General features: G+C 39.4%; 1 protein-coding gene and 1 long non-coding RNA gene across 2 annotated transcripts in view; one reads left to right on the top strand and one right to left on the bottom strand.

Moving 5' to 3' along the window:
- Nucleotides 1–491: 491 nt before the first annotated feature.
- On the bottom strand, nucleotides 492–24926 carry LOC144669358 (uncharacterized). The gene is made up of 10 exons (XM_078531733.1): nucleotides 23032–24926; nucleotides 22422–22512; nucleotides 19192–19332; nucleotides 15628–15966; nucleotides 13409–13548; nucleotides 9660–9778; nucleotides 6812–6942; nucleotides 6143–6186; nucleotides 4450–4587; nucleotides 492–2769 (listed from the first exon to the last, which is right to left on the bottom strand). The coding sequence occupies exons 1-10, from the start codon at nucleotides 23326–23328 to the stop codon at nucleotides 2548–2550; spliced, it is 1662 nt and encodes a 553-aa protein (XP_078387859.1). The 5' UTR covers nucleotides 23329–24926; the 3' UTR covers nucleotides 492–2547.
- Nucleotides 9653–27951, top strand: part of LOC144669370 (uncharacterized) — a 97065-nt gene continuing 78766 nt past the window's right edge. Inside the window, exons 1-2 of the long non-coding RNA XR_013573664.1 lie at nucleotides 9653–9933; nucleotides 15019–15101. This is a non-coding gene — a long non-coding RNA (uncharacterized LOC144669370). The remainder of the gene's footprint in view (nucleotides 9934–15018; nucleotides 15102–27951) is intronic.

The following is a 27951-nucleotide window of genomic DNA, read 5'->3' as shown; positions in this document are numbered from 1 at the left end:
AATGCCTGTGCCTGAGATGAGAGCTCAGGATGTAGTCGAGCGGCCGAAGCTGCCACCATTCAATCATGTGGTGTGGGGCAGTGCTTGGTGGGATTTTGGTCAACCATTATGTGCACTAAATTCTGGACATCCATTTGGTGGTCAGAACTCCCTGGCATTAGTTAAGGGGCCTTGAGAGTCACCCGAAGGTGATGATTTGACCAAGAGTGGTCCTTACAGACCATTACTGACCCTTGTGTCTTTTGCTTTCATTTTGCAGTGAGGAGACCATCAGGAAAATGGAGCCTAGTGATCTTGCTGTCTGCCTCATTGCTTACAGGCAGGAGAGAAGACGGAAAAGAATGTGACGCAGGCACATGATGGTGGGGTGGGGAGATTAGATTGCTGCTGTGATAGTGTTTGTTATGTATAAACCATACTGCCAATATTTGTTCAAATAAAATTTACTATATCTTTCCATGAGGAATATTGTAACTATTCTACTGCCCACATTAAAATTCAACTCATCAACAAACTCAAGATTTTCAGGTAAAATCCCAACACTTCTAAATGTCCATATTACTACACAATGCTATATAGCAACAGCTATTCCAGCTGACTGAACTTCTGCTACGTTGTTCACAAACAAGATTATTTGAAAGGTTAATTTAATTTATGTAGCAGCATTTTGAATTATTTCCTCACTTGAGGCAAACTGCTCTGAACTCCCACGCCCTGTAGCAGATACCGAATATGAAGTGGAAGGAGATAGTTAGAGGAGGCAACTGAGAAAATGATTGCAATAGGAGGTTTTGATTAGGCTTTTTTTTGGAAGCTTGGCAGAGGTACAGCAAGGTGGGAGGGTTTCATGCAGATAATTCTGGAGTGTAGGGACGTGATGGTTGAAGGATCTGTCAGTGCTGGTAGAGCAAATGCTTTGATGTAGAAACTCTGAAGAGTGAGGGTAGAATCAGGGATACTGTGGAGAGGAGGGAGAAGCAAAGCTGTAGAGGGATAAAATACCCATACTTTGGGGTCTCAATCTTAGCTCCTCACAGTGGTGAGGTCATAAAGCTCTGAAGTCTTAACTATTTTCCTCCCAAAGGGAGGGAAAATCAGAAAGAGAGAGAGAGTGAGAAAGAGAGAGAAAAGAGAGTGTGATCCCACTCTGCTTTTGTGCATCTTCTAACTGTCAGTTTATAGTGACACAGGCTGAGGCTTAGATGGTTTGTTTACTTGGCTACCCTTTCTGCTCTAGTTGGGCAGTTGCCCAAGGAAATAAGATCAGGAAGAAACAGAGGTAACGCTCATTCCAAAATAAACAAACTGTATAACAGGGAAAGCCTGTTCTAAGATACCTCCAGAAAAACTAGAACTTTGTTCTGTACTGAAATCTGAATCACAAGAGGCTGGTGAAATAGTGAACAAACAAAATTCTCACTTAAAGGCATATTACAACATAGGCTTAGTTGTTTATAAAGCAGTAATCTCTCATTCTGGTGATAATCATCAGAAGCGATTGACCAGTGTGATACATTAACACTCATCACATTTCTGCAGGAAGCATATAAATTACAAGGTCAGGTTATCTATTATTTGCATCCTGTTGTAAGGAATTAAAATATGAGGACACAAACTAAACATTAGCCATATTTCTGAAAATTTGAAGTAAAATTTAAGTAAGGCAACTTTGAGTAGGATAGTTCCACTGGTTACTGAACAGCCAATGCTGTATAATTATAAGTGAAAGCGTGGCATTCTAAAGCTGAAAGGAAAAGTGGGTTGACGTGGTTGAAGTGATAAAACCTCTGCTTCTAGGCCATATATAGATATATTAAATTACTAAAGGGATAATTGTTCATTCTTGTGTGGAGGATCAGTGAATCAGGGCCCCCTTCAAATGCAGCTTCCCTACTAGAGCACAGAATTAACCCTGATTATACTTTGACGTTATAAAGTAGCTAGTGATATTAGGTTGTGGAAGTCTTGTGGCGCAATGATAGTGTCCCTACCTCTGGGCCAGAAGCTCTGGGTTCAAGTCCTACTTCAGGACTTGATGGTCACGGAAGGTGTGTGCGTAATGTGGCCAAACAGGTTGATTATCAGCCTGTAAATCCTTCCAATGTGCCCAATGGTAGGTGGTAAAAGAGCAGGAGAGTTTCCTGGTCAGCCATACTGCAGAAGGCAACAGCAAACCACTACAATACTTTGCCAATCATAATGGAGAAATCAAATAAATTAGTATAATTCATTAGAGTGCACAATGCATGCTACTTTATAAATGGTGTAATACTCACCCGACACACAATACAGCACTTACAAAGCCCTGAACATTTGAATGTTATTGCCAATTGGAAAGGCCAGGGTCTAACCTTGGTAGATGATTGAGTTGGATGGGAAGGTGAGCCAAGGGGCTTTTTTAGCATTAGACTCCAAGCAGTGTCGATAAATAATTAGGAGAGCAGATAGGAATTGTTTTTCCTCTGATTACTCAAATACAGTAACAATCATAATTATTTAAGCTTCATGTTACAAGTTTTCCAGTTTAATCTTCCTTGACTTTACGCCTCACTTCCTGACCGTGCTTCTGTTCTCAGGGTTTGAAGTTCTGGATGAGTTGTTTTCCAGCGCTGTGTAAAGTCCTGCTAATTCAGATTCCAGTTCTGTCAGCCTGTTTAGTACACAACGTCTCTGTAAATGCAGCATTGACAGCATGTCTCTTGCCTGCGAGAGCTTTTCCCACAGGTTGCTGAAATCTTCAAGAGGCGACTCACATCTGTCCCCAGACTCCTGAAACCATGAAAAGATGGTATCACAAACAAGACAAACACCTGAGATTTCAGACAGGATTAGTCAAGTTACTTATAGAAACTCTATAGACCCCATATTCCTTTGAGCAGAACAAGAATTCTAGATGAGGAAACATTGTATGCATCCCTGCATTGACAGGGCAAGCTGTTTTTGAGGAGGTGTTAAATGCATCTCATGAAGGGCTTCTGAATCTTCCTTTTTATACATTCTCTTCTGGTTATTGGTGATTGTGAGTTCAGTCACATGGGGCCTCTCACTCTGGAATTTCCTCAATCCCCATCTCATTCTTTAAAATCTTCCTTGAAACTTTGACCACACTTGTGGTCACCTCTTTGGCTCAGTGTCCAGTTTCCTTTCACTGATGCCATTAATGAAGCACCTTGGAACATCTTAAAATTGTTACGCAAGTGCAAGCTCTTCTTGTCACAATGAGTTTTGTCATGAAGATATTAATGTATATAATGTTATTGGAAATTATTTTAAATTGGTCTTGTAGTAGGGTCTGTATCTGTGGGTGTGAGTGTGTGTGTCTTAATTGGATTAAAGCCAGCTAGTCTGGGTGCTTTGGTGTATAGTAGTTTTGAGATGTTAAACAGTAAGGTAGAGGGGACATTTGCATTTTGTTGAATAAATCATTCAAAGACTGGGGGTGAAATCTTGCACCTAGCTAGGAGACATCAAGCAATATGTTTATATTACTAATAAAATTGATACTATGAAAGGGGTTTTATTGTTAGAAGAAGTGGAATTCAAAGGGCCTGGTGATACAATGAGAATTTACATTCAGAGGAAAGGCTAGGTATAACCCGAGAGTAGTTTGTGTGCAGGTCAGAGGCATGTAATATCTAAGCAGCCTGTAAGCCTTACCATTGTGTCTGCGAAGGAACCAAATTGAAAGGGACCTTATTTTGAATTTGTAAGATAAAATGTACTTTGCCTGGTGTCTAAGTCAATGGGTTATTGTTGCCTTGGGGAAGATTACCTGGGAGTGATTAACTTGGGGATTTGTTTAATAGTTATTATGGTAATAATTTGTAGACATGTGTGTGTTTAATTTCTTATTAAAATTAATAAATGTTTAATTTAATTTATACAAAAAACCTCTGGTGGTTTCCATTTCTGAATTCATAGTTGCATCTCAAACATACCAATTGAAAATATATGTTATGACAGCTGTTTGAAGTTTCCCTCTGGGGTTTTAAATAACTCAGCCTTTACCAACTGCTGTGTCATAACAATATTCAGTAAGAGAAAAAAAATGAGAGCTCTCTCTTCCTTAAAGCCAAAGTATGGCATGAGGTCCATTTATTTCACAGACAAATATTGTTACGAAACATGAGCAGAATGTTTTGTAGAAATATTAGTTTACTTAAATATTAGTACTGTATTTTGAAACTGTAACAGTTATTGTAATCCTATAAAATGGTCCAATTGACTATTTAGTTGACACTTCTAATTTAGAAGTGATGGAGTGTGTGTTCCGGTCATAAGCAATCAGAACAATTGGGCTTTGTTCACTTTTTACTCAGCTATCAATGCCTATTCCAATATGAACCCTGTCGGATCAGTTCTAATCTGTGCAGGTGCTTCAGGAAAGAGCAAAAATGACTACTAAGGCAGTAAAAAAATAAATAAAATTTTCCACAAATAGATCCATACCTGTCCCAAGTTAGCCTGGATCCTTAGTTCCTTCTCCAAACGTTCTATCTGTTGGTTGTACTCTGCAATCCTGCTTGTGTTAAGAGAAAATTCTTCATTCATTTTATCCACTTCATCTTCCAGTTCTACAATTCTTGTCTACAACAAAGATTGTAAGCATGTCTTAGCAATTAATTGACCTAACAGCCATCATGTCACAATTTGCTGGTAGAAGTTGTACTATGCAATACAGGACACTGAGAAAATCTGAAACACTTGGCAAGGTGTTTGTCCTGCCCTGTTACACATACAGTTCACAAAGATCTCCCATCACTATACTGTTTCCTAACAGGTAGGTTTTCCTAATTTTTGTTTTTGATATCATTAAAATATTTCCCATAGAAAAGCAATGGGATGTACCTTGCGTGGGAAGAATACAATTGTCTAGCTTTGCACGGTTGGGCAATGATCTACTTCAACTGTGAATTTCTTTTAAATGAATTTCCCTTTCCTGTCCTGAGGGTGATGAATCACGCTCCTGCACAATCCAACAGTGTTGGCAGCCCTCTGGCACTGCCAAAGTGGCCAATTTCCGAGAAAGGTTACTGGGCCAAGATCAGAAGCCGGATTTTTGGCTGAATTTCCTCTCCCTTAGGCAAGTTGCCAGAGGGAATATGGAATCCTGCTGAGGAACCCAATACTATTGCACAGCCAGTCAATCTAGACCTGGAGTCAAGTATTTATGCACCTCTACTGGAAAATAAAAGGCTGACCTACTTGGCAAAACTCTACGCCTTGATAACATCGATGATCTTGGTTTAAGAAAACAAAATAGCGTAGCTCGAAATGAAAATGCATGCTTTTGTAAAGAAGAGTAGTTGGGAGTTGAGGAGGCAGGGATAAATTCTCACTGCAGGGGCGAGGCCAAGAAATTATAGAATGGTTACAACACAGAGGAGGCCATCCAGCCCATCGTCTCTCAGTAGGAGCAATTCACCTAGTGCCACTCCCCCACTTTTTCCCCGTAGCCCTGTATATTTTTCCTGTTCAGATAATTTTCTATTGAAAGTTGCCATTGAATTTGTCTCCACCACATTCTCGAGAACATTGGAAGGAAAACGCTGCTTCGTTTTATTTTTGTGGCTATTTTGAAAATCTACGTTAACTTTTCTTTTGTTTGCAAGCAATGCAAATCTTAAATGAGGGGTTTTCATGCTGCCTGTAAATTCATATATATATATATATATATGATGGCAACACTAATAAATGTCAATATGACACCAAATAAGCAAACTCTGCTTCAGGATGTTTCAAAAGTCACTCGTACCATGACACACATTGACGACTCCATATAATATTGATTGAAGACAACTATGATATGTCTGTGAGTGAAATCTAAACATCTCTCTACTCCAATTCACACTTCCAATCTATCTTCCACTTTCATTACTAGATGGCCAATTAAAACAAATTTTCTACTCTAGTAATTTTGGAGAAATGCTTCATTGTTTCAGGATAATAATGAGATAATGGTGTGAAGAAATGCAATTCGATAGGAACTTCATCAAACCGATGTTCAGCCATTGAACAATATACCACATCAAACCTGATAGATCACTTTAGAGCAGAGAGGTAACCTCACACGTCAGATAGCATGATTGGACGTGGAAGACGTAAGGTAGTATTTATGATCTGCACCATACTGATGGAGTACCTGTATGTTGGATTCCACAAGACCTTCATCTTTAGCTTCAGGATCTAGTGTAAGAAAGTTAATATTCTAAGATTAATCAGAAATATGATCTGTTGGCAATGTACTTCAAACAACAAAACAGGTTACCCTGGGCCAGAAGTACCACTGTCTTTTCCCTCTTCTAAAACTTTGCCTTCTGAACTACTCAGAGTTAAAGTCATTTAATAACTGTCAAAAAAATCAATGGTTTGAGTTTCTGAAGAGATCCTCTAGAATCTGTCACTCTAATATTCAGTACTTACTTCCTGTTCATTTTTAATAACTAGTCAATCTAAATTCTTCACTAGAAATGGAAAAAGCTGCTTCAAACTCTGACATTATTTCAACTTGATCTTGACACCAACTACCCATCATTGCATGAGGGTGAAAAAGTGAAATAAATAATCTGCAGAATTTGTTGGCGGCATAAATGATCATTTTAAAGGACCAGAATCACACATCAACATCAAAAAATGTGTTGGCAGATGTGTTTCAAGATCCAGCTCTAGTTTCGTTCTGTACTTCCTGTAACCTTCTATAACCAATGAATTAATATTTTTTCTCCGTTAAATAAGAACTCAGGTGACCTGATCATGGTAAAAAAATGGTTAAAGTTGTACAGAAATTTACTTCAATGTTCCCGTAAATTACCTGCTTCAGTACAAGGCATGTCATCGGCTACCTTTCTTCCCTCCTGTACTGAAAATCTCCTGTACATTCCTGTAGGCTTCAGGATTTGTTTTAGCACACTGTGCAGTTTAAAGAATGTGTACTTCTTAAGTCTGGAAATTAGAAAACAGCATTAATGGTCTGAAGGTGAATAAAAGCAAGTAATGCAGGTTGAAATTAGATTCAAAAAGCTATCTCCTTTTCACTGAGGGGTTTGTCATAGGAACTACAGATTTTAAGATGCTTTATTTTTCTGCTGGACCAAAGGTCTTAGCTTCTGATCCAAATTTACACAGTGGCAACACAACAGCAACTTGCATGTATACAGCACCTTTAACATAATGATATGTCCCAAGCTGCATCACAGGGGCGGTTTCAGACCAAACCTGATGCAGAGCCACATAAGGAGATATTAGAACATGTGGTCAAAAGTTTGGTCAAAAGTGTAGGTGTTAATGTATTTCTTAAAAGGACAGAGAGAGAGAAGGGGAGAGATCTTAGGGAGGAAATTACAGAGCTTATGGATGGGAACGGTAAGCACTTTGAGGTAATTGGCAACATTTCATATAACGTTGGTGCTTGAGGTCAGACAAGTACTATTGCTGGTCATACCTCGACAAGAAACTCCACTGTCACTTGTGGAAATCTTATTTGATACAATTCTATATTCTTTACAAACTTCAATAAATTTCAGTGAAATGTTATTCACTACTTTGGCTCATTTTGAAAGGTTATGATTAGGATACTCTTTAGTCAAATTTATATTCAGAACCAATGGTTTTCCATGCTGGTCCACCACAAGCAAAAGGCAGTTTTAGTTGGCACTGTGGATAAAATTCCTACATTTCAGTTTAGTGTTCTCAAACATGAAAATTGGATTCACGGAACCACACAGTGCAGAAGAGGCCCTTCAGCCCATCAAGTCTGCACCGATATGTGAGAAACACCTGACCTACCTACCTAATCCCATTTACCAGCACTTGACCCATAGCCTTGAATGTTATGTTATGTTATGACTAGCCAAGTGCTCATCCAGGATTGATCAACTGTACCAGCAAACTATACATTCAACATTGTGCTGAAAGAACGTAAGCAGCTGATTCATTCTGGACTGCCTCTCCCATTTCTTTAACAGCATTAACATTCAGGAGATTTAATTTTATTTACATTTTCTATCTAATTTTCTTTTACACTTTGGCACTTTGCCCAAGGCAGCTTCCAGTGAATGCAATTAACAGTCAATTTATTTAAATTTTTAAATTGGTCCAGAGCAATAATGACAAAAATGATTTCTTGGCAATAAAAGCTTGTCTGAATTGCAACCATAAAATATGTTGAGCAGATTTTGCAGTGTCACACCACCTGGTGGTGGAAAAGGTGCCCTGCACCTGAAGGCTGCTGCTCTTCCTTAGACCCAGTAACGCTGGGATCTCCTGGCCTAGACTATTTGCATTGCTTCACTTAGAGGCCCCAGCAGAAAGGGTAGAAAATGAGGCGATTTGAACCTCAGAGATAGAGACCTACTGAGTGCCAAGCAGAACAGTGTCATGAAAAGAAATCCTACGTCCATTCTTCAGCTCATCCTCGGATCTTACAGGCCCTGCAGTCAGCAAGGGTTGGGGAGCAGGCTGTAGCTCCCTATTTCTTAGGGAGCCCAGCCAACTGTCCAAAAAGAATATGAAGTGGGAAACTGGGAACGAAGGTTGCAGCGTGCCTTCATTTAAATGTCTGTGTAAAGTATATATCTTCTGCAGGCCTGTACCAAATGTAGCAGCTGCCCTTTACCCCACCCCCACCAACAGAGGCAAAAGTCTGAAATCCCAGAGCAACAGAAGACAAAGAGCTCGGGTCCATTGCACTTTCAGCTAGCCTTTGACCCTGGGGAATTTCCACAATTCCTGGGGAGCAAGGATCAGGAAAACTGCCCTTTAGGAGATTTACAATATTACACAGATACCAAAAATTGCCTTGGATAGCATTTCTTAACCTGGTAATGATACCCTGCAATCTTTAAGACAAATTTTCAGGTAGAAGTATTTCCTGTTAGACAGAACTGGATTTTTGACCAAACCAGAACAATGCGGTACGAGGGAAGTTTGCTTGAATCTATTGGCGGCAGTTTCATCTCCACTAGTTCCTGTGACAATCACCGAGTACAACTCAATGAACATGAACATAATATTTGCAAATGCACTGCTGGGATACATTTTGCTCTATTTATCTAATTTACACATATTAACGTGTGTGTGTGTTGTCAACAAAGTGCAGCAGCGAAAGAAATATGGGTGTTAAACCTACACAACTTGTTTAATATAAATAAATATATATTATATATATATATATATATATATATATATAAAGATATATACAACAGCCAAATCCTTGGCAATCATTATCTGCTCAACACTCACCCAGAAGGCACTGGGTTATACAACTTTATTCAAATGTTTCTTCCTATCATAGCCATATTGCAATGATTTGACTAACAAATTCCTGCATAGGCCAACATGGTGAAGGTAGATAGGAGCTGGAGTATTTTCACCCCATTACTGATATCTTGTGGTTGGAGCTTGCCAGCAGTGACAGGTCATCCCAGTTAAAACATTCAATCAATGAGTCCTTCCAAAGTATTGGACTGTGTTTGTTCAGTGAGCTAAACTTGTGACGTTAATATTTGAAAAGAGAAGCCAAATTGCTCAATACTTTTTGGGTAAGTGGCCTTTGGGAATTTAAAAGATATTAACATATGATCTTTGAATATCAGTCAGTGCTTCAGTGCAACTAAGAGCATCACATGGTTTAATTTAACATCATGTGGGAAGATATCTACCTTTCATTTAAGATTTCCTCAATAAACTTTGTTTCAGGTGGCACTTTGATATGGATGAGATCATTCAACATTGACTGAATAGAAGAAATATGTTTAGTTTGGTTCCAGTTTTCAGAGTCCTGTAAAATGGAAACAGCACCACAGTTAACATCCAAACAGCGATTTATAAATAATGAAGATCAGGTTAAGTGACGTACTGTGAGGAGACATAAGGATATGGAAACGATGGAGTACCTAGCTGCGAAGAGTTAAATAGCTTCAAATGTTGGAAAAGGTAAGACAATACACATTACTTTGTAGCACAAAGTTGGGGGGGCTCACTAATGAACAAGTGAAAAATATGGAAATGGGAGTGTGGTTGACATAATGCAAATAGCCCAAATACAAATAAGGTGAAGAATTACTGATTTTCCACAAAGATATCACTTGGAATAGTGTCCCATTCTAAAGGAATGCTTAAATCTACAGACAAACTACAAAGGTCAAGGAGAAGAACAAATATGATGATTTTAGGCTTGAACTCAAGTACTGACGATGGGTCCTGAAATCCGTTACTCTTCCTCAAATGAAGTAGGAGGAGAAAATAGAAGTTAAGAAGTTAAAATTCAAAAGGAATTGTTGGAATGAAAGTTTTTCTTACTTAACACAAAAAGGACATCAAAGTTTTATGGAAAAGAATATGGGAATCAATCATCAATATGGTTAATCCAGAAATTATAGATTTATTTTACGAAAAGAAAGGTTTTTAATTGCAGAGGGGTATGATCCATTAGATAAGGTTCAACAAATATCAGGATTTAAATTGGAGATGCTTGAAACTGAATTGGTTGCATAGCAGAGATGAGAGCAGGATAGATATAATGATTTGTGGAAATGAAATAAATGAATTATAGAGGAGCAGTCTAGACATTCTTTACTATCAGTCCTCTATCAATTACTGACTTCATAATTCACTCTTAGTTCTCAGCTGAAGGAGAAGCCAACACGAGTACACTAAATCACTGCTGTTCCTACTAAAATGGAGAGTAGGAAAGACAAAGTGCAGAAAACTGTTGTAGTGCATAGCAGATGTTGTGACGCATAATGGTCGGTTGTGATATGCTAAAAAAAATAGTTTTCTTTTATACTCGCTTAATTGTGCTACTTTATGCTAGTTACAAACAGCAAGGACAAACTAGATTGCAGAAACGCATGCTTGTACTTTAACATACACAACAGGATGACTTTAACTTATGCTGTAAAATATGTAAGTGATATCTTTGAACTATCAGATAAGAATTCATGCAACTGGTAAAACTAATGAGGTAGCAAGATTTCTACAAACAACCTTGGCGGAAAAGACCAATTAATACCAAAACACCAAAGGTCACTCTTGACTTTCTAGGTTAAGAGTTCCATTGTTGAAACCATGAAAATTGGAACGTCTGGTCTAAGGTGGGACGATGTAGGTGGGAAGATATTTTTTTAGACAAATGAGAGATAAGCAAACAGCCAAACCTGCGGTGTTTATTTAAACTAGCTGAAATAAGATGTGCGGACTATGAAAATTATGACTTTTGGATTTTTGCATTCTTTTGATAGACAGTCCTCATTAACAGAAGATACTGTCCCAGGTTGAAATTGGTAACAGTGTCAAGTATAATAGTGATACTCATGCTCGCTAAAAAAATTAAGTTTGATCAATAAATTTCTTAAGGCAAAATTACAAAGTATTGTGTTGTGATGTGATGGGGTAGATTTTGACTGTGTGACAGTGTAAATTGGGAGCTGGTGAATAGGAATCCCAAGTTGCATCTCTCCAGGTTTTGTTTTTATTGGAAATAAGTTGTAAAACTATCATCCATTTTATACTACCACACAAAGTCAAAATTTACTCCAACGTTTCCAGATCTGAAAAAGAATCACATCTTAGAACTGGACTCTCAGGATTGACATTATGATCTAGAGTTTCCACTCAGTGAAATTGGTCCAAAGTTAGCCAAACCAGAGAAAAATATTGCAGAATTCTAAACACATGTTGCATTCTGAGTTTCCACAACCTTTAATGCTGGTTTAATGAACATGTGTAACTGTTCGAGATGGTTCTTCTAATTAAGCTAAAGTTTTTTTTTTGGTGTGAGGGTATATTTTTGATGTTTTTAAATATTAAAAAAGTTTAATTTATTAAGAACTGACTAGTTTACACCAATGAAACCAGCAAATGGTTCAGTATAGTTTTTAAGACATTTTCAGATAATGAACCAGACACTGATCAAAAATGCTACTTTTTTGTGACAAACCTATGTCCAGCTGTAATGAGAAAGCTTTTCCAGGTTACCACTCTTAAATATTGTCATGGTTACGTCATATGCCAGTAAAGCTTATTGGGAAATGGGCACTACTTTTAAAATTGAAGAGAAAGAAAAAGCAACGTTCAATATTGACATTGCACATTCACAAAATGGACTCCTGAAAGTCTGGTGACTTCTTCTATGGTTTCTGGATAGACAGAGACAGACATGACCACATATCTCTAGGAAGTTACTTAAAATGCAAATGACCTTCCCAGGTACTAATTGATTACCCCTCAACATTTCAATGGAAGAGATTTAAAATGACAAAGGCTGCTAGATCTGCCAGCCCCATGAATATGGGATTTCAAATTAAGCCATTCAATGGGGATGATCATAGCCGGAATGTTGGTGGGACATCAAACATCTCCCCATTGTGTGAAAATTACATCGGCTTCAACCCATTGTGTGGGCAATGGAATACATTGATACGGTCATCACATGACTGAAACTGGCTGTAAACAGAGCTGATACCTTATTAATCCACAAGGGCAGCCTAGCAAGGTAGTCTGGGACCAGCACCTCTGAGGGAGAGATCTTTCCCGGCAAAAGGAAAAGAAAGTCATCTCAGGCAATGAAGATGGGCCAATTTGTTTTATCTGCAAGATTATATTTATTTAGTACAGAGACTCAGCCATAATTTCAACTGAAAAGCCAGAAACCTCCAACTTCAATTTGTCTTCAAGGAACCAGGAAAGAATCCTTCAGGCCTGCAACATTTTCAACCACCATCTTAATGACTCTAAAGAAGTGACCTCATTCTGTTTTACTCTTCTACTAATCCAAGTGCAAGCTACAACTCTCGACTCTACAATTCATATTTTCTTGTTATGTATGTGAGTGTGTGTGTCTATTTATTTGGGAAGTGGGTGTTTGTTGTGTTTACATTTTGGGTGTTATGGAAATGAATATTTATCTTTTCTTTTGATTTAAACTTACAAGAAAATCTGTTCATGTCTGTTCTTTAAAGTCACAGCACTCAAGGGATTAAAAAATTCCTCTAAAAATACATCTTGTTGCAGTCAGCCGAGAAGGGATAAAGTGGGGAAAATTATCCCATATCCCTCCCTTTCCATAACAATATTTGAATATTTTTAAGGCAAAGAAAGAAAAAACAAATATGTTCTATTATGGTACCTGATTATGCTCGTTCAAGGAAGATTTTACATTTGTGATTATGCAAAAAAGTTTGGGGCGGAAACTTAAACCACAACTTCTCTTTGGAAAGCGGAACAATTTGTTCCGCGTTTGTTGATTGTGCCTACAGCAGAAACCCTACCCCAGGAAATGTAACCATTTCAGACATTTAATGGAACTACCAGCAGTGCTGTGCTTTAATTACTTGTCCTGTTGTTGTTTAATTTCAGGATTCCAATAATCATATTACTACAGGCTACACATTCAGTGTTTTTTTGTTACCAATGTTTCAGTGTCTTTGCGCTCTTCTGTCTCATGAGCAGTAGTGTCACAACACATTAAGAATAGAGTGGTGCCTAAGGTGGCAACTGCACGCTCAAACTCTTCGATGAAGATGGGGTGATCATCATTTACTTGGATTCCTGAAGACACAGAGAGAATTTAAGAAACAAATGCATCTTTGTCAGTTATATGCAAAAACACAGTTATGCCAGTTTAAAGCGGTCCATACTGTAATCTGTTAATATAGGGCTTGCAATTATATTCAATGGTAATAATTCAAGAATGCTTGACATGTTGAGTGCTGTGAGATGTTAGTGGACCTGTTAACTACATTTATAAATAGTGGACAAAAGTATATCATGTGCATTGAGTGTTCATACCCTGTAATCATGCAGCATGATTGCCAGACCTTAGGTACCACAGTAAATGATCAGAATATGATAGTTTTTTTTTCACACTGTCTACTTTCATGCAGAACTATACTCTAAAGCCTTAGATCATGTGGCCAAGTCCAAGAGCACTAGTTTCTGCTTCTTTGCTGCCATTTGACTGCATTCCCTCCATTTTGCCATTGAGCCATATCCTCAACCCATCTGTTGGACACTGAGGGTGCTGCTCTTGATCAGCTTCCTTCAGATTACACATTCTTCATCATCACAACCTCTGATCCTCTAACAATGTAATGGATAAATCACTCGGTCTTGATCTCCCCATTACCTTCAAAAGCCAATGCAAACCTTGTTTCTTCCAATCTTTTAAATACGTCATTTCTTCTTGACGCTCAATGTTGATGTCTCTATGTTTATTCAACATTGTTGGCCTTACTATTGAATCTGATCTCAAATGGGACTCCCACACCCTTTCCATTGCTGAAGATACCTCTAGGGAACTTAGTTTACATTTTTTTGCCAAACACAGCTTTCCTCATTAAGAGTTCTTAACTCTTTAAAAAAATAAATCTGTTCAAGACATGAATTTTACTCCTTTACCTAGAGAGTACCTTCTACAGCCTCTTCCACATTCCTGGATAGGATACAAGAAAAAGATCATCGTTTGACAAGTCACTGATCTCTAGCCTCCCAACTACTTACTCTCTCCATTGCAGGTTTTCTTGCCTTTCTTTATTTCATCAATATGGTTAGTGCCCCTATTAATTTTCCTCTTTATTTAACTCCAAACACACCTGCCCATCGGAAATGTCAATGTCCAAAGGGACTTCATTAACGAATCTCTCCCAATGTTTGATGCAAATCAGACAAATAATGGGAGATTTTACTAGAGATACATTTTTACTTTAAAGAAAAAGTTTTATAAATATTGCTCGGTTTATTTTTTTTTAGGAAGTATTATGTAGCTAACTGCCCACTACTGGCGTACGTGCAGGGCTGGATTTGCAGTTGCAATTGTGGTGAACTTAAAGACATTTGCTGGCGTGCACACATGTGCATGCATGTGCCAAAAACCAGAAGCTGCCATATGAGAATGTGCACTGGAAGGGCTCTCTGCTGATGGCCTTGACAACCTGTTCTGTAAAATGGTAGGGACTCATAGTTCATCAATTTGGGTTAATTATCCACAACTAATGCTGACTTTTATGTGGTTTTGTTTAGAGCTGGTATTATCAGGCACAGAACCCGCACAGGAGGGCTAATTCTGACCAAGAGGGCACTGGCGGCAGCATATGAGAATAGAGGTAAGCGCTAACATTTCAAAGGTTGAATTTTATTTGTTAATTGTTAATATAACCCTTTAGCATATGGCACATCAGGCTTCCTAAATGATTTTTATTTATCTGATATGTTTAATAAAATTGAAGTGACTTTTAAAAAGTCATTCATGTTTACAGATCATTTATCAATATCTTTCTGGCTTCTTAGTTGGTTTGGGGAGGAGTTGTTGGGTGATTTGGAGACAATTTCACAATTTCACTCTGTGGCAGGCCTGGATGCAGCCAGAAGTTGAAAATATTGCTCCAGCCACCCAGCTATGTGAGTACGAATTTTTTGGTGCAGTGAGTGGCGAACACAGCCTCTGACTGCAAAATCTAGGACATAGTGTATGAACATGTATGATGTAGCAGTTAGCCTGAGGCTACAGTGTTAACTATGAGATACTATGAATAACACTCCAAATGCTCTTCCCATAAGATGCTGGAGACCAGCTATACTGATATAGGTACAATCACAAAACCCTGACATGCGCAATACTTTTTCACTTACCAGTTTTAATATGTGCCATTGTGTGGAGAATGCTGACGATAAACCCTCCTGCATTGTCAAGCCAGGTTGACCTGATGTATAATATCCTGTTGTTGGCATCGTAGTAAAAACTGTTCCTGTATGAACTATTCTGGCAGCGGTTCCTTACTTCAGTGGGAATGCTATCAGCCAGTAGGAGGGTAAGAGGAGAGTGACCACAGCTATTGCAGAGCAGGCGGGTGATGTAACACCCAAATCTGTAGACCACAAAGTGGTGTGGGGACAGGTTGCCCAGGTCAGCTGGAATGAGGCTTCGATCACTCAAAGGAATGGGATCCAATTGATTAATATCACAGCTTTCTATAAAGAAAAACGTGTTAATGAACACAATTAAAAATTTTAAATGATTTCTGTGCAAGAGAATAGATTCGATAATCAAGTAAAATGACACACGTTTCTCGGTCAGTTCATTTTTTTTGTCCATTCCAGAAGGTTGTGCTACTATTCTCCAACCAAGATTAGTTAATTCAGCATGGACCGCAGATTGAACTCAAGATCTTCCTGGTCTTTATGGCTGAGCTACTCACTGGATAAGCTTGCTGGACCATGGTGATAATCTTGTTGCACAATCAGCCTTGTTCCAGGAGGCTGGCCCTTACTTCTTCCTCCAAGTGCAGAAATTCCTTCCCATGATGGACATGAGTTCTAGCATCAGGTGAAGTTCAGCTTTATTCCAACTCCAGGCCAAAGAAAGAGCAACTATTTTTAAAGACAGTGACCCTGATTTTAACTACCTCCCCTCCCTCTCCCCCGCAGACTAACTGAAAGCTGGTGGGAGGCTCAGTCAAAACAAGAGCAACAGCTGACTGGCTCAGATCTCACTGCCTTCCTATCTATAGCCCGATGCTAACCTTGTGTTTTGAGAAGGGTGCCTGTCCTGTGCTGTTGGGGTCTTGTTCAGATATGCACATCAGGGCCTACCGATCATCTTCTGGTTGCATTTGCAGTTCCCACCCAGCGTGGTGATGCATTTGGCCTGGTTCAGGTGGGACTCTGATGGAAATTATGGTAATAAAGGTATTTGGCATAGCAAAGGTTAATGTGGGACTGGGAAACAGTGCTGCCCACAGTCTGATGTAAAGAGACACATGACCTGAGACTAGATTCAGTTGTTGACTGAACAGAGACCTGTGCAGAAGCAAGCATGGAGTTAACTCATAGCTTGGGCTATACTCTGTATATATGTACATAGCTATGTATTAATAAACAGTTAATGTTCAACCAGACAAGACTTAGACCTCTTTGAGACCTACTGAACATACATCATACAACATGGTGGCATCTAATGGAAAAACCCAGAAACTCAGGCAAGTTGGAGCAGAAATTCAAAACTGGAAAATTAAAGGAGCAGCGTTCTGGTCTGACTGAAAGCACCTGAAGTGAAGACATAGAGGGAAATGGCCTGAAAGAAGCTCCATTGCAGAATTGGAAGCAGAAAGGCAGAAGAAAAAACTCCACTGTGCAGCTGAGAACTCCAGAAGATCTCGTGGACATCCACTGTGAATGCCCACAGAGTGCAGAGCCAAAGGACTTAGCAGGAGTGAGCAAAAAGATTCCGTTCTAAGCCAGGACCAGTTTAAAAATCTTCAGTGAATGTAAAAAAAAAAGTCAGAACAGCCCGTTTCCAAAAGCACTGCGGCTATCTCGAGTTCAGAATCAGCACCATGCCATGTGGCGGCCGAGCTTGCTGTAAGAAAAAGAAGTGGAAGGTTTAAAAACCTCAGCCAAAGTCGGGAATCGATTATAAAACGTCCAAAATTCCTCTGATGTCGCGGGGAAGGCCCAGAATAGTTTATTGATTAAATTGCTGCACAAAACTAAAGGCAAAGGGGTCAGGACCACCGTCGCTGTGGAAGCCCGCCAAAACGTGACAAACGCGAGGAGACTCTTTCAGAAACGATTACGCGGCACCATCTTAAAATGTTGTTCAGCATTTAAAGCTGTACTCACCTGAACTTTAAAGCAACCATGGTCAACAAATCAACATTACCAGAACAACGTGGACTGATCCAAGCGCAGGACCGAACATGAAATTGGGAACTTTGGCGGAAAAGCTTCTTAAGATATATGATAGCTTTGGGATTAGATAAAGAGACAGAAGCTGAACAAGTGAATACGCTACTTTATTCAGTAGGTCTGATAGCCAATGATATTACTGAGGCAAGGAATACATAAATCCTCAGATAAATTTGATGAAGTTCTAAAATCATTAGGTACGTATTTTAATCTAAGAAGTGACAACATTTTAGAGAGAGTGAAATTCACCAAACATGTCCAGCAGTCTGGAGAACAGGTTGATTCTTTTATTAAAAAATTATACAGATTGGCTGAATAACGGTGATAACGGTGACATTAAGTCAGAACTCAAAGGGACAGAATAGTTGTTGCAGTGGCTGACAATGCCCTTTCAGACATACTACAGGCCAAGAAAGTCTGACTCTAGAAAAGACCATTCAAATAGTCTGACCATCTGAAATCTGCCAACAGCTCCGATCCATTTTACGTGGCGAAAGCAAGCAATGGTATAGAGCAACCCCAACTGTCCAGCTAGTAAAGCAACCGCTTGGGACACTTCGGGCACAGTTGTAGACTAGACAGAGATCTGTGTAGCAGCAACAATGTTGTTAGCTTATAGCTTGGGCTATACCCTGTATATATGTACATAGTTATATGTTACTAATAAACACTTCATGTTCAGCCATACAAGACTCGGAACCTCTTTGTGAGACCTACTGAACATACAGCACACAACAATAAGGTCCAGCTGTTAAGATCAGTTGGACTTCTACATCTCTCGCTCAAAATTCGCGCACCATGCTTGCTTAAAACCCATAGTTATTTCCCAATCCTAGTTGCCCTGAGAGCATTAAAAATCAAACAGTTAGGTGCAGGACTAGAATGCCTCATTGGCTCAAGGGTCATGACATTGGATTAGTAATCCAGGAGTTGTGAATTCAGTTCCATGCTAAAATTGCTCCTGGACTGATTTGGAAAAATCTTAATGTCTTCTTTATCTTCTATGTTTGGTCAGCCCAGTTCAAATGTAATAACCAAATTAGGCATAAACACAGGAAAATCTCATGGTGTGGGGGAGGTCAACTTGGCCAAACTACCCCCTGCCCACTTCCCTTAATTTTGGTGGGTGGGGAGAGCATCTACTGGCCTGATCAGGGAAGGAAATTTTGCTGGCCATTTCTGATTTGGAGAGGCTCTTTGTCCTATTTTTCTTGCCAGATAGCCTCAACACCACACTAAAACAGGCAGCTTTATTTAGAAAAATCCAGGCACCCGTGTCAGACTTCTGTCCATTGATTGAGGCCTACCAGGAAATTAGAGCCAGACACTAATTGGATACAACCTAAATACCAACAAATTAGACAGGGTGAGGCTTTGGTGCAATTAAACTAAGCTAGCTTGTAATTAATAATTTTACTTTACGCAGAATAGCTGGTATTAATTCTCAATTTGGTACTTTAGGAGCAGAAAATATTGATTAGCTTGTGTCTTACCAGCTCCCATTCCTACCTGTTTTGTCTTCATGATGATTTTTTAGTAATGCATCTTTAAGGTTTTTCAGTTTTTTCAGAAGTGGAGAGGAAAGCAGAATCTCAGTTACATCTTCATTACAAGCAGGGGACACGGCGAATGAATCAGACATTGACAACTCTTCTGCCAAAGGAGAACATTTGTAAATATAGTAGCAATGGATTAACTTGCAACCTATCCAGACATAATGTACAATGCACACTGCCCGCAATCTACACTTGGACATGTCTTCCTTTCATTGTTTAGCTGCACCCTCTGGTGGTTCAATCAAGGAACAGACCATTCAAGGAAAGAATGCATGGTGTGCGAATTATTTCCCTACCAACCAATTAGTGTGTGGATTAGGGGAAGAATTTGGAATTAAAGAATAATAACGCAAATATATTTCCTACCCCCGTGTTGTTTTTCTCCTCATATCAATAATACAACATACTACAAAGAGATTGAAGACATGCCCTATGGTAGGTTTGTGTTCTACTTCTGCCATGATGGTGTTTGGAATTTGTTGTCTTAGTTGACTGAAGGGCATAAATAGAGTCTACGTAGAGCGTAATGGAGCACATGCACTCTCCACTACAATTAGTGACACCCACTAAACCTATCTAACATTTCCTTAAACATTTCCAAACACATTGTTTAGATTGAAAGCAAAAGCATATATAGTCATTAGAGTTAACAAAGTGTACAGATCTGGTTTAGGTTCCAAGTGAAACATATATTGGCCAATTTGTTGCGAAGGCAGAGCACTGATTCTTTCAAATAAATGCTGAGTTTATATTTTGCAATTTTGTTGTCATTGAGTACCTTGGGATGTTTTACTATATTAAAGGCGCTATATAAATATAAGTTATTGTTGTTTCAAAAGAAGATATTTCGAATGAAGGTGAAAATGAGTTGACATGAAAGGACCAATGTTCCTCCTGGGCTGCTCCAATTTCAGAGCTTTACACCTGTTCAATGCTCATGCCCCTGGTTGTATCGAATATCTCAGGACAAAGGCCATTTGAATATTTTGGGAAAGCTACTGATGGGTTCTGCTTGCACTGGGGAACCCCCTCACAGGGAATGAAGAGAAATTGCTAAAAGCACAAATGATGGGAAAAATAACACATGATATATTCCCGTCAGTTGCAGCTCATTCTAATATGCACTTGTCAACTCTTAACTTCTTTCTTACACATTGCTCCTTGCGTTTCATCATACTCTTGAGTTCATTGGGGATACATGCTCATGGTTATGGTACTAGGCTAGCAGTTGAAGTGGCACATCAGGATACGTCATGGGATTGGTCAAGTTGTGGATATAAGTTTTAGAATTGTTTGTAGTTAAAAAGAAACTGGAATGAATGAGGTCTTCTGGCCAAGCCAGGAAGTTGATGAATGGTCTATGATTGTACTGTAATAAACTGATGGCTTGACCTCAGCGTCAAGATATGCAGAATGCTCGACATCAGTGAAACATCAAGATAGATAACAAAGTACATGTTTTGGAACATCATTTTATGCTGAAGGTCAGGTCATTCTGTGACTGTTTTACAAATTCCTCTGGAACTGCAGAGGTGATGAACGGGTCATTCTGTGTTTATGTGTAAACTCATTTGTAATTAAGGATGTAACAATTAGACATACAGGATAAGAACATTGTGAGTTAACGATGAGTTACCCAAAAGCTGATATATATATAACCAACAGAAACTGTGTAACTTCGAACTGCCTATTTAGAGCATTCTGAGAGAGCATTTCCCTTGTGTGCATACTTGTACTAATAAAGAACTACTACTGAATTCACCGACAGTCAACTTTGTATCGAGTGTCTTTTAGATACTCAAAGCACAACCATAGACACACTGTATATTCAAATCTCTACAATGGAAATTTGTGAAATGTGGATTCAGTAAATCTGATAATTTGTGGGATGGCACCAGATAAAATGGCAACAAAAGCTGCTGGATTGTCGTCAAACCCCAATGAGCAGACTACCTAGGCTTCCTACACATGACTCCAGTCCCACATTACGGCCGGGACTTTCCTTGAAATTGCCCCCTCTATGCTAATGCAACTTCACCAGAAGTGCAGTGGTTACACAATTTATGCACATGAGTGGAGTTTCTGCTGCACTTTGGGTGAAGCTATGATGGGAGAGTACTAGCATTTCTGGGGAAATTCATGGCCCATTTGAATAACTCCTCATGGCCTCGCACCCATAACGGGTGGTCAATAAATACTTCCTTGTTGATGCCACCTACATGCTGAAAATAAAATTTGAAAAAAAATGTCAGCAATAAAACAGGCAAACTCATTCAAAAAATATCATAAAGCTTCTGCAATGGCTCAGTTGGTAAATGATTCAGTAAATGAATCATTCAGATTCGAAGATACAATTTTAATTTTTGGTCTGTATTATTAGCTAAACTTTGCTGGACTGGCAGGAGGTGCAGCACACTTATCCTCAGAGCCCTAGGCCTAAGGAGTAGAAATCAAGACTCCTGCACTTGACAAGGTGCCCAGTGGCCACTTGCATGTGGCCTGATGATCCCAATAGTCAGATAATCACCAATTGTTTTTATTTGTTCATGGGATGTGGGTGTCACTGGCTAGGCCAGCATTTAGTTGCCCTTGTTCAGAGGGCATTTAAGAGTCAACCACATTGCTGGAATCACATGTAGGACAGACCAGGTACAGACAACAGATTTCCTGCCCTAAAGGACATTAGTGAACCAGATGGGCTTTTACAACAATGGGTTTGTGGTCATCATCAGACTTTTAATTCCAGATTTTTATTGAATTCACCATCTGCTGTGGTGGGATTCGAACCCGCGTGCCCACTGCAATACCCTGGGTCCATGGAATACTAGTCTAGTATGCCACCACTTCCCCATTCCACATAGTGCATCACTTAGGTAGCCATTGAAGGGCATCCACTGCCCATGGAGTGGCCAAACGCTTTTGTGAAGAGCAAGGAAATTTTTAAATCTGCCAGCTTTCAGAATGAAATTTATGGGATTCTAAGACAATTTTAAAACTTGCTATAATTGGAACAAACCAGAGTAAATGCCGAGTCTCTTGGTGAAATACCAAATATCTCAAAGCCTCTGGAGAGCCAGGGCAACTCTGACAGCAACTTCCTGATTTTCAAGTTTAACTGTGTATGTGTGGATGCTGGAAGTTGCAGTTCACTGTAAGAACAGTGAACAATAATTTCAGACTCACCTTTCACCGAAGATAAGATTGTTCCTTCTTTCTCAACATTGCCCGATATTTCTGCACTGTTAAAGGCAAATTTTTCAACAGGATTCATTTCCTATAGAAAAAGCATTGAAACGAAGAGGGCATAATGTGCTTTGTGTGGTATAGTTAATACAGGTTACTCATGCATAAAAGGGCAATCGTTTTACGACTTAGCATTATTTGAGTAGTTTGGCTTTCTGAACTGGCTAGCATGAAGGGCGGATTACAGTTGATAATTACTCTGTATGTGGATAATTTATTTTTTACATTGTCAGGAAGCATCTCCTGCAAGCTTTAAAATGTTCAACACTTGCATTTATCATGATGCACCACTTTGCTGTCTTCTTGTGCTCCATGAACCAGTGTGGCTTGTTTTATGAACCACTGTCACCGTAAATGTTGCCTTATTAGTAGTATATGTGGAAGATCCCTGAGAAGTTTACTGAAGGAGCCTGCTTGTGATGCTGGATGCTGGCTGCTGACTGCAGAGAGATCCTATTATAGTATATAATAAGCCATAAAATTGATGATACTATTTTTGTTTGGAGTTCTTGTTCAAATACAAAACTGTGCGTCTTGTATAACTTTTTACCTCTAGTTCTGTACTGTCATGAGCTGGCTTAGTCAGTCCATCTGGAAACCTATACAGAGCTTGTGCTTTTGCAATCATTTCTTTGGAGATGGTGATGTGTCCAGAGTTGATTTTATGAACCAAGGTATGTAGACTATTAAAAAGTTCCTCAAGGCACTGGCTGGATTGGTCTCCTAAATAGAAAAAAAGTAAAATTAAAACTGTTAAATATAACTTAAGGTGTGAACAACATTGCATGATAATGTTGCTTAATGTGGAGCTGTACAGTTTTATTATTAAACAAAAAATTGTTCCCATTTATAGAATTCATGTGATGCAGATCACAAACTACTAGAATTAATCTATAAGGGACAGAATAGATCTCTCAAATTAAACAAATGCAAAACATGCATGAGAACCCTCCTTTTGTCCTGTGTTTGTCAACTGCTCATTTACTCAATAACAGCAGAAAACTGGTTTGGAAGAAACCGGTAAATCAAATGTAATTTGGGTTAGATTCTCAGCGATCGGCAAGGTTGCACCGAAATTAACATTGATGTTTCCATCAGCACCTTGTGCCAAAAATTGGAATTTAAAAACTGCTGCAAAATAAACAGAAAACAACGTAAGCAATCAAAGCCCAAGGAAAACGTGGAACTTTTGCGATATTCCTTCCTCAAATCCTCAATATGTTTAAAAATTAAATTTTGGAGCCATCAAGCCATGACTTATACACAGCATACTCAAGGAAATGCAACTGTGGAAACGTTTCAATTTTTAATATAACTCATTCTGATGACGTAAAAATCCACCAAAAAGCTGAAAGGAAGAATGGTAGGAATTGCTTTTCACTTGAAAATTTGTTGTTAACGTGGTAGTAAGGGTCTAAAACGGCAGTTGGTAGCCATATGGGTCCCATTATCCCTAATGATGGGCTTACAGTAATTTTCACAGAGGCTTACCATTGGCTGGCCCACACGATTGCCTGAATCAAGGAATTGGCCTTGTTCCCATGTAACTTGGGATCCTAATGAGGTTGGTAGGACCCTGATCACAATTTTAAGGGACACAGAGGCGAAGCTTGTGACACGAACACCCGGACAGGTTTACAGGGGTTCCGAACTGGGAATGGCCAGAAAAAGAATTCACCTCCAGGCTCCACAAAAATATCGCAGGCCCATTTCAGCCACGTGTTCCTCCTCAGCATCTATTTGTGCATTTCAGTCAGCCGACATTCCTAAGGCCTGGCCATGGCTATCTGCATTAGGACTCCAGTTTTGAAGTCCACAACTCGCCCGCCACATTCAAAAGAAAGGGGGCAAGAATATGGTGGCCGCTCCTTTAATGCTGGAATGGGAGGCCAGTCGGCACACTCGGACAATTGAGCCCCCAAAAGGAAAAAAAAAACAACCCCCAGGTCTGTGAGGAGAAATTAAAAAAGAAAATTAAAAACTGCAAGTTAAAACAAGGAATATGACATTGGGTCACGTTGTGCCCAACATTTTAGGCGGAAATTTACAGACTGTTCAAAACCTGCATCAATGCAGCTGCATAGATTTTGACAAAACTTTTCAGAATTGGCACACAGGATCAAGGAAGTTTGGGCATAATGTAAATCACTTGCATGAGAATTCCTTCAATATTTCATGCTGAAAATTGACATCATGCCACATTTGCACTGATGTTTCAGTGCAAATTTCCAGGAAAATCTGGGCCAATGTATTTTGCGCAGGACGGAAGAGGAACAGAAGTCTTCCTTACTCTGTATTGTTGGGCTCCTCTCTTGGAAGTTAATGGTGGTGCTGCTGCCAACTCTATCACTCATCATTATACACGAAGCTTCAGCCCGTGTTCTGCTCACAGGTTCCAATTCCTCTACCGTTATCCATTTTCTTTCCTGGCTTTGGCATTCATAAGGATTTAAACATTCCAACATTTCCTAAAAAAAAAACTCAAATCAAACATTGCTGATCATGGCCATTCAGGAGTGAAATCATGAATCATTTCTATACAGAAAGGATAGCCTGAAACTGTCTTTGAAAGCTGGGGTCAATTAAAACCTTTAAGATTTTGCTTAGGTGAGTGTATCATGAGAATGTGGATCTAAGGTGGGAAAATGGAGTTGAGGTGCAGATCAGCCATGGTCTAATTTGATGGGAACAGATATGAGAGCCGAAAGAACTACCCTTGTTCCGATTTGAGAAATATGGGGCTGATTCCAGATTCTATGCTGCCAATGGAGAGCTGCAATTTTCAGGATACATTACCAAGATGCCAGCATTAGCTACATTATGTTAACTATAAATTTGTGTAATGGGGAAATTGCTTCACATTGAGCACTCTTAATAATGCTGTTTTTTGTTATGGTGCAGGATTGCATTTTAGAAAATAAATATCTTATGGTATTTCACCCTATTTTTGAAATGCAAGTTGGAAGTTTGATCCCTCTGAAATATAGCCCTCTGTATTTCAAACCTTTAACTCCTGGGTCTGTTGGCTGATGTGTCGATAAAAAGCCTGCAGATCACTCTTGTGTTTACTCAGCTGAGAAGCAAGATGCAAATTCTGATCTTCCAGTTTGTCATACAAAGTGCGGACGCTAAAATCCTCCAGTTCGGTCTCTGTTTGCCTTTTGCCTGGTAGTATATAAAAGAAGAGCAAATGATCTTGGACATTAGTGAATATTTATCTGACTAGATAATTCAGTGTTCCTTTTATTCTGTATGAGCATCTACCCCTAGCAGGACTCTAATGAGAGGCTGCCTTCAAATCCTGATATTTCGTAAAGTTGGCAAAGAATTTAATAAGAACAATGAATTAGGGCATGCAAGGAAGGAAGATAAGGAAAAAAATGTATTTTATAAACTGTCTTTCAGGATCCCCATAAATCTTCACAGCCAATGGAATGTAGTTACTGTTGTAGTGTAGCCAAATATGGTAGACAGTTTGTACCCAAGATCCATTTATCTACTTTGGAGGTGTTGACTGAAGGTCAAATGGCGTTGGGTACCAGAACGCTCCCTGCTTCTCTTCTAAAAAAGTGTCATAAACTCTTTTGTGACCACCTGAACAGGCAGATGGATCTTTGGTTTATTGTGTCATTCGAGTTATGGCACTCTGCATTCCCTCAGCACTGGACTGAAGTGTCAGCCTAGGTAATGTGCTCAAGCCCTGAGGTGGGGCTTGAATCCAGTGCTGAACCTAGGCCCTGCTATGGGGAGGCCTTCATTTTCATGAAAGTGTTTCTATAAATAAATAAGAAAAATGTTGAATTATTTATAGGGCACTTATAAATTAATGAAACGATTACTCTACAAAGTCTAGAATAGGAAGTATTTTTATCAGACAAAATGTGCTGACTCAAGACCAAGGGAGCAGGGGAGGGAGGAGCAGAGGTCTAATTACCTGCTATTATGGTCGACTCGTCTTCTGCTTCTGCTCCTTCTCCAGCACCTCGAGGTCCAAGAGCTTCATAAAAATCCAAACTAAGGAAAAACATTGCATTCTTATTCACTGTCCGCAACTAAAACGTTAGTCACAGGAAAAATCTGTGACCACGCAGCCTACAACACATCTGCAAACTATACATTAAAGCATCATTTAGCTATGCGCAATTCACTTTTGTTATTTCCTTTCTGGTTCCTCCATGAGATGGTTTGGATGATGGGGAGGTGATGTGTTCTAAGGCCTCTGCCAATGCCTTCTGCAACTGACCAGACACATGGTGACTCAACTGTTGATTTTCCCTTCCCTTTTCAGGAGGTGTTGCCTTCTCCTTGCTGCCTCTCTTTGTGGCAGAACTGAGAGCGAGATGCAAGCAAAAATCCCACTGTGCCACTCAAAGACACAATGCATTGGAACAATATGCTGCACAACAGCGCCATCTTTTAGCAAAGGCATTTACAAATCTGAAAGCCACAGTAGGGGGAATCCTTTCAATAAGAAGTTGGAAAATGTCATTTGTAGCATCAGAACTCTGAGCCAGAATTTTCCCTGTGGGCTTCGGAAGCTGTCTGTCATGGTCAAATGGGGATCAGAAGCCCGGGTATTGTGGGGAATAGCCCCCCACCCCTCCGGCTGTGATTTTCCTCAAATTGGCCAATTCAGGGTTTGCCATACAATTCAGAAGAGCAGGTGGGCTCCCAAAGCAGGAGGACCAACAGGACGTCCTCCAGCCTCCAGCACTGAAGAAGTAGCAGGTTGCCTTTTCGGGTAAGCAAGAGAGTGTCCCACGATGGAGGTGCCCTCTAACTTGTTAAACTTTAAATTAAAAAAATGGTCACCAGGCCATCATTGTGGAGGGGGATATTCTGCACCCACCCACCTCCGTGCCATCCCCATCTAGGTCTAAAAATTCAGCCCTATGGCACCATTTTACAAAGCACATCTTCATGGACTTCATCTCCAATATCTGAATTATGTGGTATTATTTGGTAACTAGTAGATATCTTTGTTTATATTAAACACAGGTGATTTATTTCCTTACCTGTCCTTTAGTATGACATACCCAGGAGGGATATAAGGTTCCCCCAAACTGCGCCATTTTGGTTTCCACTTTTGCATGGGGTTTAATGCTGACTGAATAGGCTTCACTAGCAGAGCAGCCACTGTAAACAGGGCAGTAATCAGAGCAAGGAGACAGATTGTACCTGAAGCAAACAATAGCAAGCGAACTCATTCCCAGTTTCAAATTAGTATGGAAAACATAAATGTTTTACTGAATTGATTACAGAAATTTTGAAGAACTGAAGGAAACATCAATAATTATATTTTTAAAAAATCCGAGCAGATATCCCATGACATTGCTCACACTAAGGTAGAAGATGTAGTGTATTATTATTATACCATGTAACACAATGTATTACTGCAGTGTTAAATGTAGCTCTGGGCTCAATGCCCTGTCCCTTTAAGAATACAAGGACTATCTGCCTTAAATAGTTT

Source organism: Cetorhinus maximus, chromosome 2 (assembly GCF_964194155.1).
Source record: "Cetorhinus maximus chromosome 2, sCetMax3.hap1.1, whole genome shotgun sequence".
NCBI lineage: Eukaryota > Metazoa > Chordata > Chondrichthyes > Lamniformes > Cetorhinidae > Cetorhinus > Cetorhinus maximus.
Note: the sequence above shows the minus strand (reverse complement) of the source record. Positions and strands in the feature narration are given on the sequence as shown.

What these genes read in the sequence shown, in the direction of transcription:
- LOC144669358 (XM_078531733.1), bottom strand. Translation starts at nt 23,328, where the DNA reads ATGGGAACAATTTTTTGTTTAATAATAAAACTGTACAGCTCCACATTA. An exon ending in AATGGCACATATTAAAACTG is followed by an intron (nt 13,549 to 15,627) that starts GTAAGTGAAAAA and finishes CTGTGTCTTCAG; the next exon opens with GAATCCAAGTAAATGATGAT. An exon ending in TTGTGGAATCCAACATACAG is followed by an intron (nt 4,588 to 6,142) that starts GTACTCCATCAG and finishes TCTTTGTTGTAG; the next exon opens with ACAAGAATTGTAGAACTGGA.